Raw genomic sequence first — 16,369 nt, forward strand, 5'->3', positions numbered from 1 at the left:
AATTTAAATAATTTATTTTCTTGTTGCAAAATGACATGAATGTATGTACGACACCTATATAATAATTTATTATATTCATACACCCGTACGAATTCCTTGTTTCCCAAAACATTTATTTGTATAATATGAACCAAAAGCTTAATTTGAATGATTATCATTAAATTCAAAAGTACATTCTACTCCCTACTGCGTGAAATTTTCTGTTTCGTGAGTTAATTTTTTGACAGCTTTTCTTGCTTTATGTTTTATCAATACGAATACATATTCATCTAAAGAGTATTTACTATACACCAATTCACAATTTCATTGACCAGTTTGCTCTATAAATGTAAAGTTGATGGTTTACACATATGTTTGTAGATGTGTACTTTCGTGGTGTCTGCCCTTGGCCATTGATTTGAGAGGGTAATTATTCCCAGAATCTCATATAATTTGAGTCTACTGAGCAATTATAATGCCATGAAAAGACCGGGAAGGGTTTCCTTGCATAAGGTTTCTTTGTCTATGTAGTTTTTTTGTTGGAACAAGCCCACGGGTTCAAGAATATGTTTCTATGTTGGAGAAATTTCACATTCACGGACTGTCTTCGCACACATAATAAAAGAATCATATTTTGTGATCTGTGGTTGTTAAAAATTGATGGCTGCTATAAATTATTATATTTCAGCCCTTCCTTGTGTCACTTGATGAAGCTTGGTACATGTTATTGATCTTTCATTATTATAGTTTGAGGTTTAAGAAGTGGACAATTGCTTGTCCACAATTTTTTTGATATTCTTAGTGGGTCAAATTTTTTGTTTATATATTTCAACTTAAGATACTCTTCTATTTTCATTCTGTTATTCAATTACAGTTGAATGTGCCTTTCTTTTTTAATATTGCATAACATTTCAAAATAATGGTATTTAATATAGAACAAATTGACAAGGAAAAGGAACAAGGAAAAAGCACTTCAACTAATCAAACTTCAAATTTCATTACTGATCAGGAACTGGAAAATGTGGGTCTGTTGATTGCCTTTGGATCAGCACATGTGAAACAGTCACTTGAGGACGTTAGCCCCCAAACCAAAACTTTACTGAGTCTCACTTTGAACCGACTAACAACAACAACAACATCACCAACATCCATACCAGTTCAGCCTAATGGAGAACTTTCAAGCTCACCACCAGTACCATCTTTCTCCTTTCGAAACCCAACTATTTCAAAAGCCGAGCATGCACTTCTTGATAAATTTGAAAATGAAGTAATGAAAAACGAAGAAGCAATTTCTTCATTACAAAAATTGAAAATTGAAACCAGGGATAAATACTTGTATCAAATCAAAAGATATATTAGATTCTGTGCCAACACGGGGTTAGATAATTTCTTAGTGACTAATCAATTAGCTCAACAATTGATTGAATCTGAAATGATGAAACGTGGTGGTAATATAAGTGAAAATACTGTTCGTAGTATTCGATCACCATTAAATAAATTATACTTCATGAATAAAATTGTTTATGGTGAACAACAACAAAATGAAATTTTAGGAGATCAATTCATACAACAAATGTTAAATTCAATGATGCAAAAGAAGAATAAACCCCCCAACAAAGGTGATAAGGATGAAGACAGTGGTGAAGTGGATGAAAAGGATGAAGATGATGAGGCGGATAAAGGTGAGTCAAGTGTGCGGTCTAAAACCAGTAGTAGAAGTGGGCTACTAAATTTTCCTGATCAAAATCCATCATCAAACACCAGTTTGAAGCCTTCTTCTTCTTCAACAACAATGGAAAGCTCCTCCAAGGTGGATACTACAGACCCCAAAAGAAATAAAGGCAAGACTCCCTTAACTGAATCCAATTTAGAGGTAGCTGAACAAGACAGACAAAATAAGGAATCGTCTTCAGTATCATCTTCTAGTGTATTAGTATTCAATCCCAACACAAATACAAAATCATTTGGACTAAGTGGTAATTCAAAACATCGACTTTCACAAAGCGAAGAAGCATTGTTACGCAAATTTGATGAAGAGATTCTCAACAATCCCAAAACTCAAGATATCTTGTCAAATTTGACAGGGAACACATTCAAATCATATGCTACTGATATCAAACGATTCATAAAGTATTGTGCTCGAAAGGGTAAACTGGATTTCTTGATTGATGAAGATATTTTGACAAGATTCTTGTCTTTCCAAACTAGCAAAAGCAGTAGTAGTGCGAGTAGCAGTAGTAGTGGGAACAGCAGTGGTGGGAGTCGCACATATAATTTAAAAAACACTAGAACTAGTTTATTGAAATTACATCAATTGAATTGTTTGGCTTATGATTTGGAGTTTTCAGAAGGGGATATCATCCTTACATTGAATAAGTTCTTGGATTCCACAATTAACGCTGCCCCCACCAATGTGTTAGGAGAAGAACAATTGGACTTAACACAGGAGTTGGAGCCTGAAGGTGATCCATTACTTGATCAATTACAACACTATTACCAAACTTCAACCATTCTTGATGGATTGTCAGATCAGAGTAAGAAACTATACGCCAATGAATTCAACCGATATGCATTATTTTGTTCACAACAAGGTTTGTCACATTTTCTATTAACTGGGGATCTCATCAAGCAATATTTCATTGATGAAGTGATTGGTCATACTCCAACTATATCAACTAAGAAATTAAAGGAGATTTTGAGTCGATTGAATTGTTTACATAATTTGAATATTGAAATTGATCCGGAAAACACCCCCAAGCAAATTAGAAATATTCATGTGGTGAAGGATTTCATTAACGAGTATTGTTTGAAAGCTCATTCAGACTCGCCAGCACAAGGGAGTGCTATTACAGTAGGGGGAAGTAGTGGAAACGGAGGAAATGGAATTGGCGGAAGTGGTACAAGTAGCTCGAGTACTAGTGGAAGTGGAAGTGGTAATGGAAATGGAGCTGACACACTTTCTGGTGCTTCAACATCAGGTTCATCCATCAGTTCAGGTTTACCTCATTTGAATTTCTCCAATAACCCAACAAACATACTTACAGGACTGCTGCTGCTGTCTTCTGAACAACCAAGTGGAGGAGAATTATCTAGTTCACTAAGAAGAAGTACTACATCACAAAATCCGAAGTCACGGTTGAAATCATCCTTCCAGTCGTATAGTTCAAGACCAGAAATTATTGATACTACAAGTGGTGGGGCAAACACAAGCAGTGGTGGGGGAGGTAAAGAGAAGGCTCAAAAGTTTGGGCTTGGAGAAGAAATTGGTGGTTCTACTCAACGATTGAGAATTGTGGATGAGAATAAACATATGGAAAACATGTATGAAAGTATTGATAGTGAAGAGAATATTGATGAGCCCAAAGATCAACAAATAGCAGCCGGAGCTGATGATTGTGAACACAATCAAGGAAAACAAGATGTCAAAGAACAAACCCTTGATTATGATTACCCCCAATCCTCACCTCCTTCTTCATCTTCTTCAAAACGCCAAAAGCTTGAGTCTTTACCGGAAACCAATGACTCAATCCCTAAATTCGTCATGAATAAGGGCATTGAGTCAATAACTCAACTCGTTGAAGAATGGACTTTAATCATTAAACGTAATGAAAAATATGGATTAGCTTGGATCAAAACAATGAATGATTTACAACTTTACAATAGTCGAAAGTTGATCATAGCCTTGATGGAGGAAATCTTGCCTACAATGAATGAAGTATATAAAGGTAAGAAAATAGGTGAGATTTATCTGTTTGGTGGCCCTGGTGATGCTGGTGAGCTGGTTTTATTTGAACTTGCATTAGTATTCGATCAATATCTCAATCGAAAGAGTTTGACAATTGATGATTTGATTAAAAAGATTGAGAACTATCCAAGCTATGTTAAGCGAGAGTTCTTGAGGATCATATCGAGGAGAAAATCTACAACCAGAACTAGTAACGTTGTATCTGGTGGAGGTCTATCAAGTTCTTCAGCATCGTCTGTATCTGGTGTAAATAATCCACCATCTTAAAAGTATTAGAGTTAATTTTTTTGCACCCAAAATAAAAAGTTCACCTGTAATGTATGCACTTGTCTTTTGATTGCTTTTTAATAATAGAGAATACTTGCTAATTATCCTTGTTGTAATATGATCATTTGAGTCTGTTTTAAAGTTAAAGAGTGTGTGTTTGTTGAACCAATCAGATAATTTTCCGATGTCATAATCTCCATTGTCGCGAATTTGCCCCCCCCAAACTGCGGGAATTTTGCTGGTGTTTTATGCGACATTGAGAATCCACAGTTTTTATATATAGTCAAAAGGCAAATACTAAAATTTCTATTGCGCTTCAAAGATCTTATAGATTAATAATCAAAAAACCAATTGACAGTTATAGTCACCTAACTCAATAGAGAACATAAACCGCATATCTTACCCAGATCCGACTAAACACTATTTTCATTATGCCACACAAATATCATTTCGACGTCACCATGTCGTGTTCCGGATGCTCTGGAGCTATTGAAAGAGTATTGAAAAAACAAGATGGTATAACTAATTACAATGTATCATTAGAGAATCAAACTGTTGATGTTGAGACTGATAAGGATTATGACCTGATTTATAGTGTGATTCAAAAGACTGGTAAAAAGATTAATGGTGGGAAAGTTGTTAGCTGAGGGGAAGCATTTACGTCGTTTAGAATTTTAGCTAATTTAAATATGTTGTTCTAATTTAAGTTATATTTTACGTATTCAGTCCAGTTTTGTTTTATTCTTAGCTCATGTTTCTAAATTCAATGATTTCATTGATGTAGTTATCCCTGATTTCACTTGGTATGAATATACTCTTAATTATATTGATCAATTCACTTGTGCTTAAATCAAATAATTCACCTTGATAGAATCGATCCATTATATCTTTCAAATGATTATTCAATAGGAATTTGACATTATTTGACTTGTTGAAAGAGTCAATTGAATCTTTGGATACTCCGATTTCTCCCAAGATGGGTATTGTGATGTTGTTTAAATTTTCAATAAGGAGACTGTACAAGATACATTGATTTTCACTTATATCTTCAATTGTGAATATTAATTGTAATATCCAGTTGTTGGCAAAATCAATCAACTCAATAACCAATTGTTGAAATTTTTTGAAGTTAGTTTGACGAAATTGCTTAGTTTCGAATAAATCTTGAAACCATTTATATATTAAGCTCAATTGATTTAAATTGTAATCATCTAGAATCTCATCTTCCATATTGACCTCAGATTCTAAATCCAATGTTGAAATTAGAGTCTTTAACTCTTGAATAAATCCCAACATAATTTGGTTCCAATTACTGTTCATGAAGGAAACCAATGACTCATCACCGGTAATTTGCGATAGTTTTATGAAATCATTATACATGACAAATGAAAATGTTAACGATGGATACTGAACTAATGCAAGTGCTTTGATGGTGGTGGTCAAGTACCAAATGTCATTGGAATATGCTGAAAATTGTTTAAATAACTGTTCCAAATCCTCTGGGACTTGAGATACCTTGATTTTATCTTGTTTTTGAGAATCACCAATATTTTTTGACTCTTGCGGATCCTTTGTTTCTTCCTCCTCCTCATCCCATCCATCATCCCAACTTTCATCCCAATCAGTATCATTACTTGTTTTCGTCTCCCCCCGCTTCTCCACTACTTCATCAATATCCTTCAATTCCGCAAACGAGGATGCATTGAGCACATGTTTAATTTTACCAACATAATCATCTATAATCCGATCCAAATGTAATTTATTTAATCTCTCTTCTATTGTTCCACTTCCTTCAATCTTATTCAAGAAATTCCAATTGGTCTCCTCACAAAGCTTCATCAATTCATTCAATTGTTTGATTTGTTCTTGATTGTCAATGATTTCTTCAACGTTTTTAAACAATTGCCCAGCAACTAGCTTAGATATTTTAGAATTTAGATAATTTTTGATTGGTGCATGATTAATCCTATTGATGAAAGTAACAAAGTTGATTAATGATGTAATGAAATCAGTTCCTTCTACTTCCTTTATCTCCGTCTCTTCTTCTTCGTCTTTAACTATTTTAACTTCGCAGATGCTGAAAAGCCGATCAATTAGCTCATCCCATTTAGTTCTATAATCAGCATAAATACTCAAATTATATCCATTCTTAGTGATAAACTGATTAAAATCACCAATTATTGAAGCATGAAGTATGGTAAACTCATCAGGAAGAATCAATTTTAAGTACTTGTTCAAGTGATCAACAAATGTAATATGTAATGAAGCAACCTTTCGAATTATTTGTTTGTAAATCATATAATTTGTGGATGGTATATCCTGAATCTGTTTAAACAAGTGACTTAGATGTTGCAAATCAAGTAATGAGTTGATAGATAATCGTAAATTTGATAGCAATTGTTCAATCTCTTCCAAATTGGTCTTGAATGTGTTTAATTTTGTCAATTCTTGAATCTGTTGATTAATGGCTTCTGATTTGTTGTTCAACTGTGTTATTGACAAATGTCGTAAACCTTCTGCTGAATTATCACCGTGTTCATGATGCTTAATCAATTGGAATTGTTCTTGTTTTGCTAGCATAGGTTCAAGATAATCATTACTTATTTGCAGTTCCAACAGTCTTATCTCTTCATTAATCTTATTGATCTTCTGTTCTTCTTCTATGATCCTCAATTCAGTAGATGTCATTTGTCGAGGAGTTGTGTCAGTTGTATATACGATTTGGTTGTCAAATGTTCTAACATCTTTTTTTTGCACACCAATTGGACATATGTTTGAAGGAGAAGATTGGATACACTTATTACCCCTATAACTAAATAGTTACACACATTGGATTAGTTCCAGATCTACCATTCACTAAAAAGAGCAGAGTTTACTTCTCCGGCTAATCACCAGGATTCAATGATGAGATCAAGAGTAGGTTATTTTGAGTATAATATGCAATCTGACTATAGTTAAACTCCAATGGGACCATTTAGACAGACATCATTCAAATTTCAGGTCAACTAACCACTCTACAGCTTCATGTTATAACATCTACTACTCCTAAAATGCTTCTTTGCAGCTTAAATTTCCTCTGTACTTTCTAACAAGGTGGTTATGGACTTCTTGCACTTTTTGAACTTTACAACCAGCTCATTAGTACCAGTTTTACTCAGTAAAACTGTTGTGATAACATACCCAAAATTAGTCTCTATGTGATACGAGTCATTCATTTCTAACCTATAATCACAGCATTTCTACGTGATGTTTGTTATGTTGTATTATATTATTGTCTGCAAATGTCTATATACCTCGTAGCATAACTAAACTTTTTGGCAACCAAAAATTTGTTTGAAGTATGTAATCCCTCAGATTCCCCCTATTTTTGATCCAAAATCATTTTTGCTGTCTTTTTCATTTCAAGTTTAATCAATCTTCACCAATGTCACCACTACACCGAATAACACTCGTACCATCATCTCTCGTGTCTTCTTCTCAGACTAAGGTGTGCTCTTCAAGCAAAAATACAATGAGCTAATGAACCAGGTAGTCAAACTTTCAGCTATTTCGTTTCCCAGAAAAACCATCTCCACTTTCTTGGGAATCACCATGGAATACGTTCGGAGTTAATGCCATGTTACTTTCAAAAAATCTATTAGTGTGAGTTTTAGTTGTGGTGGGACTGATGAGAGATTTGGGGATACGGAAGGGTCGATTGCAGTAGGACATCGTGGGCACCTGGGGGAAAATATATTGAAATCTAGCGGGCACTAGTGATGAGGTAACACTAATAGGTTACAGAGTGATATCTCCAACTCCCACAGAACTTTTTACATGTTATTGTTAGTATTTTTTGTTTATGAGATTGACCATGTAGATTGAATACTCTGATTGGAATGGTTTTGTTGTTGAATATGGTAGATGTGGATGATGTCGCAGTAAATGGGAGAAGGATAGAATCGACTTTGGTCTTTGTTTTTGTTATGAAGGTATTTACGAGCACACCAAAGTAGCAAATGGTATATATAAATAAGTTTAGTATTCATTGTTTCAGTTGTAGTCTATATAAAATTATAACCACCTACTCCTAGCTCCCCCTGTGTTATATCAAATCCTCAGTAATATCATCATCGATATATTCATCATCTTTATTCATTCTGTAAATAGTCATACCCATACTAGCAACATTCAACCCACTCATTATCCAATTGGGTACATTTATTTCGCTCAATTCAATCAAATTGAACACCAAATCAAGAAAATTACCCACTAATTCAAATATAAGCATCATTTTATCAAATTTCAAATCTTTTAAAATCTTGTTGTATTTACGATTAATATCCTCATTAACTGGTTTTGAAAGCTCACTTTTGCTGGAATTGTTGACAATGTTTAGTTCGATATGAACTTTTCTAATCTTGCGTATAACATTTAATAGTTGTGAAATGGTTTTCCTTATCAAAAATACAAGGATTAACACCCATAGTTTATTAGTTTGTTTTAACAACTTAGTTAGAACTTGTGGAAACATTGGCATATTTGAAAGTAAATGTAAATTATCCAATAAATTGGCTATGGTTTCAAGGAAATTTATAAACATAAATTCCAACTGTTTGAACGTAAACTTTTTAGCTTGGAAAAACTTGCCTCCCCTTTTCTTAGACTTCTTCGTTGATCTTGATGCGGTGAGATCTTTTTCTGACAATGATTCCTGCTTTGATACTGTTTTGTCAATATCAAATTTATCAAAAATAGGAGGATATTTAGGTTTTACCCTCGGACTAGCTTCTTTGGTAGTAGGAACTTGTTTAAATTGTTGAAACTTGTCAAAATTATAACTACTCTTTGGTGAGAGGGTTCTATTGTTGGTTTTATTCTGTAGTATACTTTGAAGTTTATCTAATTTATCTGACGTGATGGATGTATTACCTTTGGCTTGTTCTTGTTTGGCTAGTTCTATTAAATTATTGATAATATCTTGCTTTGAAGGCTGTGGGTGTTGTTGCTGATTAGCGAATGAAGTATTTGAAAGTATATCCTTATGTTCAGTTGGTGGTAGTGGATTAATGAATGTATTGGTAGTATCACTTGTAATAGTTGATGTAGTTGTAGTAGTGACCATTTGATAAAACTTTGGGAACAATAACTGATAATGAAAAGTGGAGACACATCATTTGATAATTTTTCTATTCGTAATAGTTTTTATTCTTGTGCTACCACCTCCTCGGGTAATTTCACGTGCATAAATCGGAGAAATCAACCAATTCAAAGAGCAAAAATGTTATATATATATTTGGTTCAGTATATAGTTTCTCAGCAAGCACGACGTCATCCCAACCACCAATATATTAATTATAATGTAGCCCACAAATTTCCCCTATTTAAGTAAATCCAACAATTCATTCAACTTCTTTAAGAAATAATAAAACTTTTTGACAGGATCATCTTCAGAATCATCTACTGGCAAATCCTGCAACTGTTGTTGTTTGATTTCCAATTGTGTCTTCAATGACTCGATATTACTTCTTTCATTGTTTGTATCAGTTTCTTTGGCATTAATTTGTTCACTAACTCGTTTCAAATCGCTATCCACGTCCGTTCTAGCTTGACTATTGAGTTGTGATGGATCTGTGTCAAATGATTTCACCTTAAGCGCTGATTCAAACAATTCCTTATCTTCATTATCTTCATTAATTAACTGTTCAAACTCACGTTCTAATTGTTCTCCTTCTTCTATGAGGGTGTTTACTTGGGTTTTCCTCTCTTCAAATTGTCGATATCTCCTGCTCACATCGTCAGCTAGTGTCTTTAAATCCTCATGTTTAACATTCATTTGTCCATCCAACTCCTTCCAATTTGACTCCAACACATTTACATCTATTGCTAACTGTTCGTCAGGGCCATCATAAAAACTTAGTAGATCACTTTTAGTATCGAATTCGGATATTTTCTGTAATAGCTTCTCTTCTGTTTGTTGATCAAGATATGCAAGACTCATTGCTGTTAGCACTTGTTTTTGAACTTGTTTCTTATTTTGAAGTAATTTTAAATCATTGGTCGTTTCATGTGCAAGTTCTTCTAATGTAGTTATTGATGAAGGTTTATGATTAGTTAGAGACTCAAAGTCTTCTCTTGGAGTTGGAACATGAGTTACTGACATCTCTTTTGTAGTTGATCAAGGATCACTTTCTTGTTGTAAATAAAAAGTCTTTAGATATCGCGTCTTTCCTGTTTACAAAAATTAAAACAGTAGAAATTTCTGAGAGGAATTATTAGGTCTGAAAGATACAACGCATTCAAGCATTTATTCTCCTTCAAAATACCATACTGAACAGATTTCTGAGAATCCTACATCTCAATAGAGCTAGCTACTATTCCAGGGGTGAAAAAAAAAACATAAATCTTGGAAATTAAAAAGATTAAACGGGGCGAACTGGGAATCGAACCCAGGGCCTCTTCGAAATTTATTGCTCAGGTTTGAGAATACCCAAACGAAGAATCATACCACTAGACCATTCGCCCGTTTTCCTGCAAAAAAATAATGTTAATTTATTATGTAGCTTTTTTATGTAAATTTTCAAGAAGTGATTATTTAAAAACTTCATGTATTGGTCCCTTATATCCTTGTGAACTATTGTATTTTTTTTAGAGGAGCAGCTGTGACCATTTGAATCCCATTTGGGTTTAAATAATTACTTTTTTGTGTGTCTGCCTCAAATTTATATTTTTTGCAACAGTTCTGTATAAAATCGTAATTCAGGAAAAAGAATCAAGGATTAAAATTTTGAATGTCTAAAAAGACCAAAGAGTTTTCAATCAAACTAGTATATCTGAGGATAATGTTCGAATAGACAGTGGGTATTTGACAAATTTCGAAGTTATTTATATTTTATAATACTCTTCAAAAGTAAAAATATACTTGTATCTTTAACAGCGAAATGTAGTAACTTCAATAACTAGAAACCTCTTAAGAAATTTTACAATTTCCCCTATTTTTAGATATCGGCTTTACTACACTCAGATAAATAGCCGATTTTTTTACTAAATCCTTCTTTTGATAATTTCGTCTGATTTAGACTATGATAATTTTTATTTTTCTTTTGCGCTAGCGTGCAGTTTTACACCCTCGGTTATTGAAATCTTTACAATGCGAGGGGCTCGCCCAAGATGCGGAAATTCGTACTAGACAAATAAAATATAATATAACAAAATTGTGGAGTAATACAGAGGGGGTGGGGAGAAAAAATTCAAATCTTTCAAAATCTTGTACCAAGACACCACTATTCTTCTTTCTTGAGCAAGTATTCACATTATCAGATAACACATACACAATGTTAGAAGAACACGGTATCACGTACGAAGTTAAAGGTAAATGTGCCATCATCACTTTTAACTTACCTTCAAAATTGAATGCTTTAGGTGCAGCTCAATACTTGCAATTGGGTAAATTTGTTGAACAAGCTGACAAGGAAGAAGAAACAGTGGCTACTATTATTCAATCTACTGGTAGATTTTTCAGTGCTGGTGCTGATTTTTCTGACAAAAAGACTATAAGTAAGAACGCTGCAGAGCTTTTCAGTCATGAACATTGGTTGGGTAGTTTTGTTGCTAGAAACACTTGGTTGACCAACGTTTTCAACGATCATTCAAAGATATTGGTTGCGGCTGCCAACGGACCAGTTATTGGATTATCGGCTGCTTTACTTTTGTTGTGTGATTTGATTTATGTCAATGATTTGAAGAATTTCTACATTTTGACTCCATTTGCAAACTTGGGTTTGGTTACTGAAGGTTCTACTTCCATCACTTTGGCTAGAAGATTAGGTTGGTCAAAAGCTTCAGAAGCCTTGTTATTAGCCAAGAAAATTCCAGGTGAGGATTGTGCCCAAAATGGATTAATCAACAAGCATTTCACTGGTCAATCAAAGAGTACTGAAGATTTCAACAAAGCAATCTATGAATTGATTCAAGACTCTACTGAATCTTTACATGAAGATTCAATCTTTGGAATCAAGAAGTTGATGAAACTTGGAAGAGATCCAGCTATCAACTATGCCAACTCACAAGAAGTTGTTAAAGGCTTCAACAAGTGGATCGAAGGTGTTCCACAAATGAGATTTGCTGAATTGGCAAACAAGGAGAGAAAACACAAGATGTAAGAAAGGGGGACTACTGTGATTATATACAAATATATATATAGAATTCGTATGCAAAAAGAATGCAAATCTGGATCTAGACTTGGATGCTCCGAGGATGGGTGTATGAACACTCTACTCTCTTAGATGAAGAAGTAAAACTTTTTCTCTCAGAGTTGATGTTGATAGGGGTATCTATGAAATATTTTGTAGTATCTGCTCACGGAATTATCATAAATAGTCCTTACAAAGAAGATGTTACAAGCAAGTTTCATCTTTAAAATCTCCAACTAAAGCGATTCTATTGATAGACAATCCCAATCCGACAATTAAAGCTGAGCTTATAAGCTCTGTAAAGTTCGAAGAATGGTATTTTGAGCTACCAAACGCAGTTTTTTCAACAACAAATCATATCTGCATTTATCGTTATATGAGCCTTAACCTTCCTAACCCCAGTCTAATAGGAATTCTCCTAGTGACATCAACACATAGTGGTCCCCAATTAGCGTACAAGTACCCAACTAATCTAAAGTTAAGCCATGGAGAGAAGCACGATAATGGATCACCCCGTCAGGGGAAGGATCACTCAATTGATAGTACAAAGAAGCCCGACGATATAGAGAATCAGGATGTCCCAGATTATTACGATGAAGACGATGAATTGTACGAATATAGGGATGATGAAGACGATGTGGATGACGAGAATGTAAACCATTTGGCAGGTGACAATAGTGATGATGATCGTGATTTATATGGCATTGATGCAAAAGTTTGGGATGTTGATGACTTGAATTACTATATGGGTACAAAATTAGACCTTAAGAGGTTTTTAGATCAACAGGATGATAGAAGAAAGCAGCGACTTCTGTCAAAAGTGCTCGAGAAAGGATCAGATAAAACCAAAACAAAACTACTGGATAGTATCGTCTTAAAACAGACAAGTTCTAAAACGAGTATCGCTCATAGCCAACACAGTTCAACCTCAAATACTCAAGCCAGTAGTGTGAGTATCAATGATGATATTATGGGGATGGATCCTTCTTACCTATGTGAGATGTTAGCACCACCGACTGCCATGTGTAATGCAAGATTTGAAATGACAATTGAAGGGAAAACCTTTTTAGGATTGCCAATACACAAGAGTATTGATGGCGGATGGAAGACTAGACCTAGATCCAATAGTAAACAAATCGACCAAAACGCGTCCAGGTCTAGGTCAAACAGTAGACCTATTGATCCAAAAACAAAAGCGCATGATTTGCCCAATGACAGTGAACTTGAAAACGGGGATTTAAGAAGCAATTTGAATATGTTTCATTTAGTATTTATCATGAATCCACCGATGATGGAGACCAATTACAGAATTGATGAAATGTTTCATCATGTGATTTCAAAATTGTCATTGATTCTTCGACGTGCACAATTGAAACATGATTATATAGGAAAAGAAGTGAAACGAATTATATCCCTACGCGAGGAGGGCAACAATGAGAATGGGTTGGCAGAAAAATCTTCATTATGCAAACTAATTCGTGATTGCTTTATTGGTATAAGTTCATCAAAGGTTGTCAATTTGATGATTAATGGGAAATTGAAATCTTTTCAGATACCAGTAAAGACCGAATTCCATTCATTGCCTGATGTAACGGTGCCATGCATTCCTGGATCATATCTATCGTCAACAGTCAACACCTTAAGTAATTTTGGATTAATAAATGTGGGTGAATCATCTCGATATGGACAAAAGGATGAAGTGTTCAGACATTCACAGGAAGATGACGACTCAGATGAAGTGGTTATATACTATGCGCTACTACTACTCGATGAACCGGAGAATATCATCAGGGATATACAAACTTCTAATGATTCAATTCTTGCCAACTTTATTCGCTCAATCGAACCAACCGAATCGCTACTTAAAATTTCCTTACGTTATCCTAAACTAGATGTCCGACAGATAAAGTCGTTTGCATTTCATTTGATATATTGGAGAAAAGCAAGAATTGTTCAGCCATTATCAAGTCGATCCGTATACATCATTTCTCCCATGGCTCCTTTAACAACGAAACTTTATGAGGATATATCAGAATTCAACAAGAAGTTTTCTACATTACCATCATTGCCCCATTTTTTGAAATTGTTATCACCCAAATCAAGAAAACCACAACAATTCGCCGCCATAATTCCATCAAGAGATCATCGAGATAGTTATATGCGTGCATTGGCTTGGTTGAATCGATTTGGCTATGCTACTCAACAATTGACATTCATATGGTTGAAAATTTCTCGTAAGATTAAGATTAAAGTTGAAGAAGATATTGAAAATGAGAATTTGGCTAAGCGTAAAGTCAATAAATTTGTTGCCGATGAAAAGACTACCAAAACCACTGACAATTCATCCAAACAAGTAACGAGTGCCGATAATACAAACTTGGTAAACAGCAATGGCAACACAGCATCTAAATCTGATATTGAAGCCACAAGTGCATCCAAAGCAAACAAATCTAATTTGGATTCATTAAAATATCACTTGAATAAATCTTCATCTTCAGTTACATTATTAGAAGATGATGATACTATAATCCTAGATCCTGGAAGAGCATCAACTTTGGAAAGACGTTGGATTAATGAAATCATATTTGAGGAATGTAAATTGAACACTGAATTGACTACAATATTTTACAAATTGTTGAAATATATGAATGGCGAGAGCCCGTTGGAGTTGTTATTGTTGAAAGATAATGTATCACGACTGGAATTGAAGAAACTTTTGCTAGCTATTGAACCACATATAATTTCAGTAAAACATTGGTAATGAATAGACACATCAAAGTTGGTGTAAGATGTTCTGCTCTTTAAAATGCAAATGCTAGAAATGTAAACCATACAACTTCCTTCAGAATCATCTACAATATAATAAAATTGGGTGCGTTATATATTGAAAAAGCTAAAGAATTCATGAAATAAACGAATAAAACCGAAAAGGTAAGACAAGTTAAAACTCAAAACTTTTCAAAAGCCAGGCATTGCTATAGCCACACTGCTCGTAGACACAAAAAATTCAAAATGGCAAACAAAAGCTGGAATAGCCGTCAGACAAAACCAACAATTAACAAATGAAACGCACTGGAATTCTTTAGCAGACCGAATCACAGAATCAAAATCAAACAAGAACAATGACAACAAGCTCAATCCTTCTTGATTTTGGATTTATCGGAGCATTGTAGATCTTGTAAATTCCATTATCATTGACTGGAGAATCCCAAAATGTAGTTTTACCGTTCAAAGCCAATAACCAACTTCCATCATCATGAACAATTGAAAATCCTGAAGAATACAATGCATCTGGCTGAACTGGAGAATCAAATTGGAATTGATGATTAGCAACAATCTCACCAGTTCTATATTTAGAATCTCTCAAGACTGAATTTCTTAAAGTATACCAATCATATCCATATGAGGAATCAAAAGTCAACCATGAATCATCACCATCGAAATCAAATCCATCTCGTTTCCAAGGTTTGTGTGGATGAGGATGAGTATAAGTAATTGGCTCAGGAGTTGGTTCTTCACAAGGTTCAATAGTAGGAGTAGAGGAAGGAGTATCACAAGGTTCAACAATTGGAGTTGGGGTAACACAAGGAACAGTATACTTCTTTGGTCCATATTCAACTTGACCATCACCCAATTCAAAAACAACATAAACATCTCCATCAATTTTAGCACCTAATGCAAATCTGTTGGGGAAAGAAGTGACTCCTGGTTGTTGAGGAGGATTGTAAGTTGGAGTTGGATAGCTGTCGTCGTCATCGTAACCACGTTGGATTAAACTAGAATTAGCAACGGCGGAAAAACCAAAAGCCGCAATTAAAGCAGTAGTAAACTTCATTGTAGATTAGTAGATTGAGTGTTAATGATGAGATGAAGATTTGAATTGTCGAGATTGGTTCAATAGTTGGGATATTTATAGCATCACAACTTGCACAGAGTAACTCAGTGTAGTATGACTGTCGAGTGATGGGCACCAGCATTAATCAACTGTGGATACTTAACAATCACAAAGGAGGAAGCACATTTCCAGCATCAGAATCCGTGGTAAAATTTTGTAGTAAGGTTGGTTGCAAAATCAAGTGTGCAATTATTGCCACACGCGTTAAATCATACCAGAGCTTCAGCATATGATATTCAAACATACTCTGTAGAAGCCACAATTATCTATGTTGCATAATGTGTACAATATGGCGTGCTCCCGAAGTAATTA

At 34.5% G+C, this 16,369-nt stretch overlaps 8 protein-coding genes and 1 non-coding gene across 9 annotated transcripts; 4 read left to right on the forward strand and 5 right to left on the reverse strand. All coding sequences in view use genetic code 12, as the record gives it.

Moving 5' to 3' along the window:
• Positions 1 to 898: 898 nt before the first annotated feature.
• On the forward strand, positions 899 to 3,991 carry CORT_0D05570 (hypothetical protein; the record flags this gene model as incomplete). Its single annotated transcript, XM_003869482.1, has 1 exon — positions 899 to 3,991. The coding sequence occupies one exon, from the start codon at positions 899 to 901 to the stop codon at positions 3,989 to 3,991; it is 3,093 nt and encodes a 1,030-aa protein (XP_003869531.1).
• Positions 3,992 to 4,422: 431 nt separating this feature from the next.
• On the forward strand, positions 4,423 to 4,638 carry CORT_0D05580 (Atx1 cytosolic copper metallochaperone; the record flags this gene model as incomplete). Its single annotated transcript, XM_003869483.1, has 1 exon — positions 4,423 to 4,638. One exon carries the CDS (start codon positions 4,423 to 4,425, stop codon positions 4,636 to 4,638), a length of 216 nt encoding a protein of 71 aa, XP_003869532.1.
• Positions 4,639 to 4,735: 97 nt separating this feature from the next.
• On the reverse strand, positions 4,736 to 6,679 carry CORT_0D05590 (Dsl1 protein; the record flags this gene model as incomplete). Its single annotated transcript, XM_003869484.1, has 1 exon — positions 4,736 to 6,679. One exon carries the CDS (start codon positions 6,677 to 6,679, stop codon positions 4,736 to 4,738), a length of 1,944 nt encoding a protein of 647 aa, XP_003869533.1.
• Positions 6,680 to 8,075: 1,396 nt separating this feature from the next.
• Positions 8,076 to 9,095, reverse strand: CORT_0D05600 (hypothetical protein; the record flags this gene model as incomplete). The annotated part of the gene is made up of 1 exon (XM_003869485.1): positions 8,076 to 9,095. One exon carries the CDS (start codon positions 9,093 to 9,095, stop codon positions 8,076 to 8,078), a length of 1,020 nt encoding a protein of 339 aa, XP_003869534.1.
• A 255-nt stretch (positions 9,096 to 9,350) lies between these two features.
• On the reverse strand, positions 9,351 to 10,133 carry CORT_0D05610 (hypothetical protein; the record flags this gene model as incomplete). Its single annotated transcript, XM_003869486.1, has 1 exon — positions 9,351 to 10,133. The coding sequence occupies one exon, from the start codon at positions 10,131 to 10,133 to the stop codon at positions 9,351 to 9,353; it is 783 nt and encodes a 260-aa protein (XP_003869535.1).
• Positions 10,134 to 10,398: 265 nt separating this feature from the next.
• Positions 10,399 to 10,495, reverse strand: CORT_0_Pro(TGG)_62. Its single transcript has one exon. It is a non-coding gene (tRNA).
• An 809-nt stretch (positions 10,496 to 11,304) lies between these two features.
• Positions 11,305 to 12,132, forward strand: CORT_0D05620 (Eci1 protein; the record flags this gene model as incomplete). Its single annotated transcript, XM_003869487.1, has 1 exon — positions 11,305 to 12,132. One exon carries the CDS (start codon positions 11,305 to 11,307, stop codon positions 12,130 to 12,132), a length of 828 nt encoding a protein of 275 aa, XP_003869536.1.
• A 406-nt stretch (positions 12,133 to 12,538) lies between these two features.
• Positions 12,539 to 14,923, forward strand: CORT_0D05630 (Npr3 protein; the record flags this gene model as incomplete). The annotated part of the gene is made up of 1 exon (XM_003869488.1): positions 12,539 to 14,923. One exon carries the CDS (start codon positions 12,539 to 12,541, stop codon positions 14,921 to 14,923), a length of 2,385 nt encoding a protein of 794 aa, XP_003869537.1.
• Positions 14,924 to 15,271: 348 nt separating this feature from the next.
• On the reverse strand, positions 15,272 to 15,997 carry CORT_0D05640 (hypothetical protein; the record flags this gene model as incomplete). Its single annotated transcript, XM_003869489.1, has 1 exon — positions 15,272 to 15,997. The coding sequence occupies one exon, from the start codon at positions 15,995 to 15,997 to the stop codon at positions 15,272 to 15,274; it is 726 nt and encodes a 241-aa protein (XP_003869538.1).
• Positions 15,998 to 16,369: the final 372 nt, after the last annotated feature.

The sequence above is a fragment of the Candida orthopsilosis genome (genome assembly GCF_000315875.1).
Source record: "Candida orthopsilosis Co 90-125, chromosome 4 draft sequence".
Classification (NCBI taxonomy): domain Eukaryota; kingdom Fungi; phylum Ascomycota; class Pichiomycetes; order Serinales; family Debaryomycetaceae; genus Lodderomyces; species Lodderomyces orthopsilosis.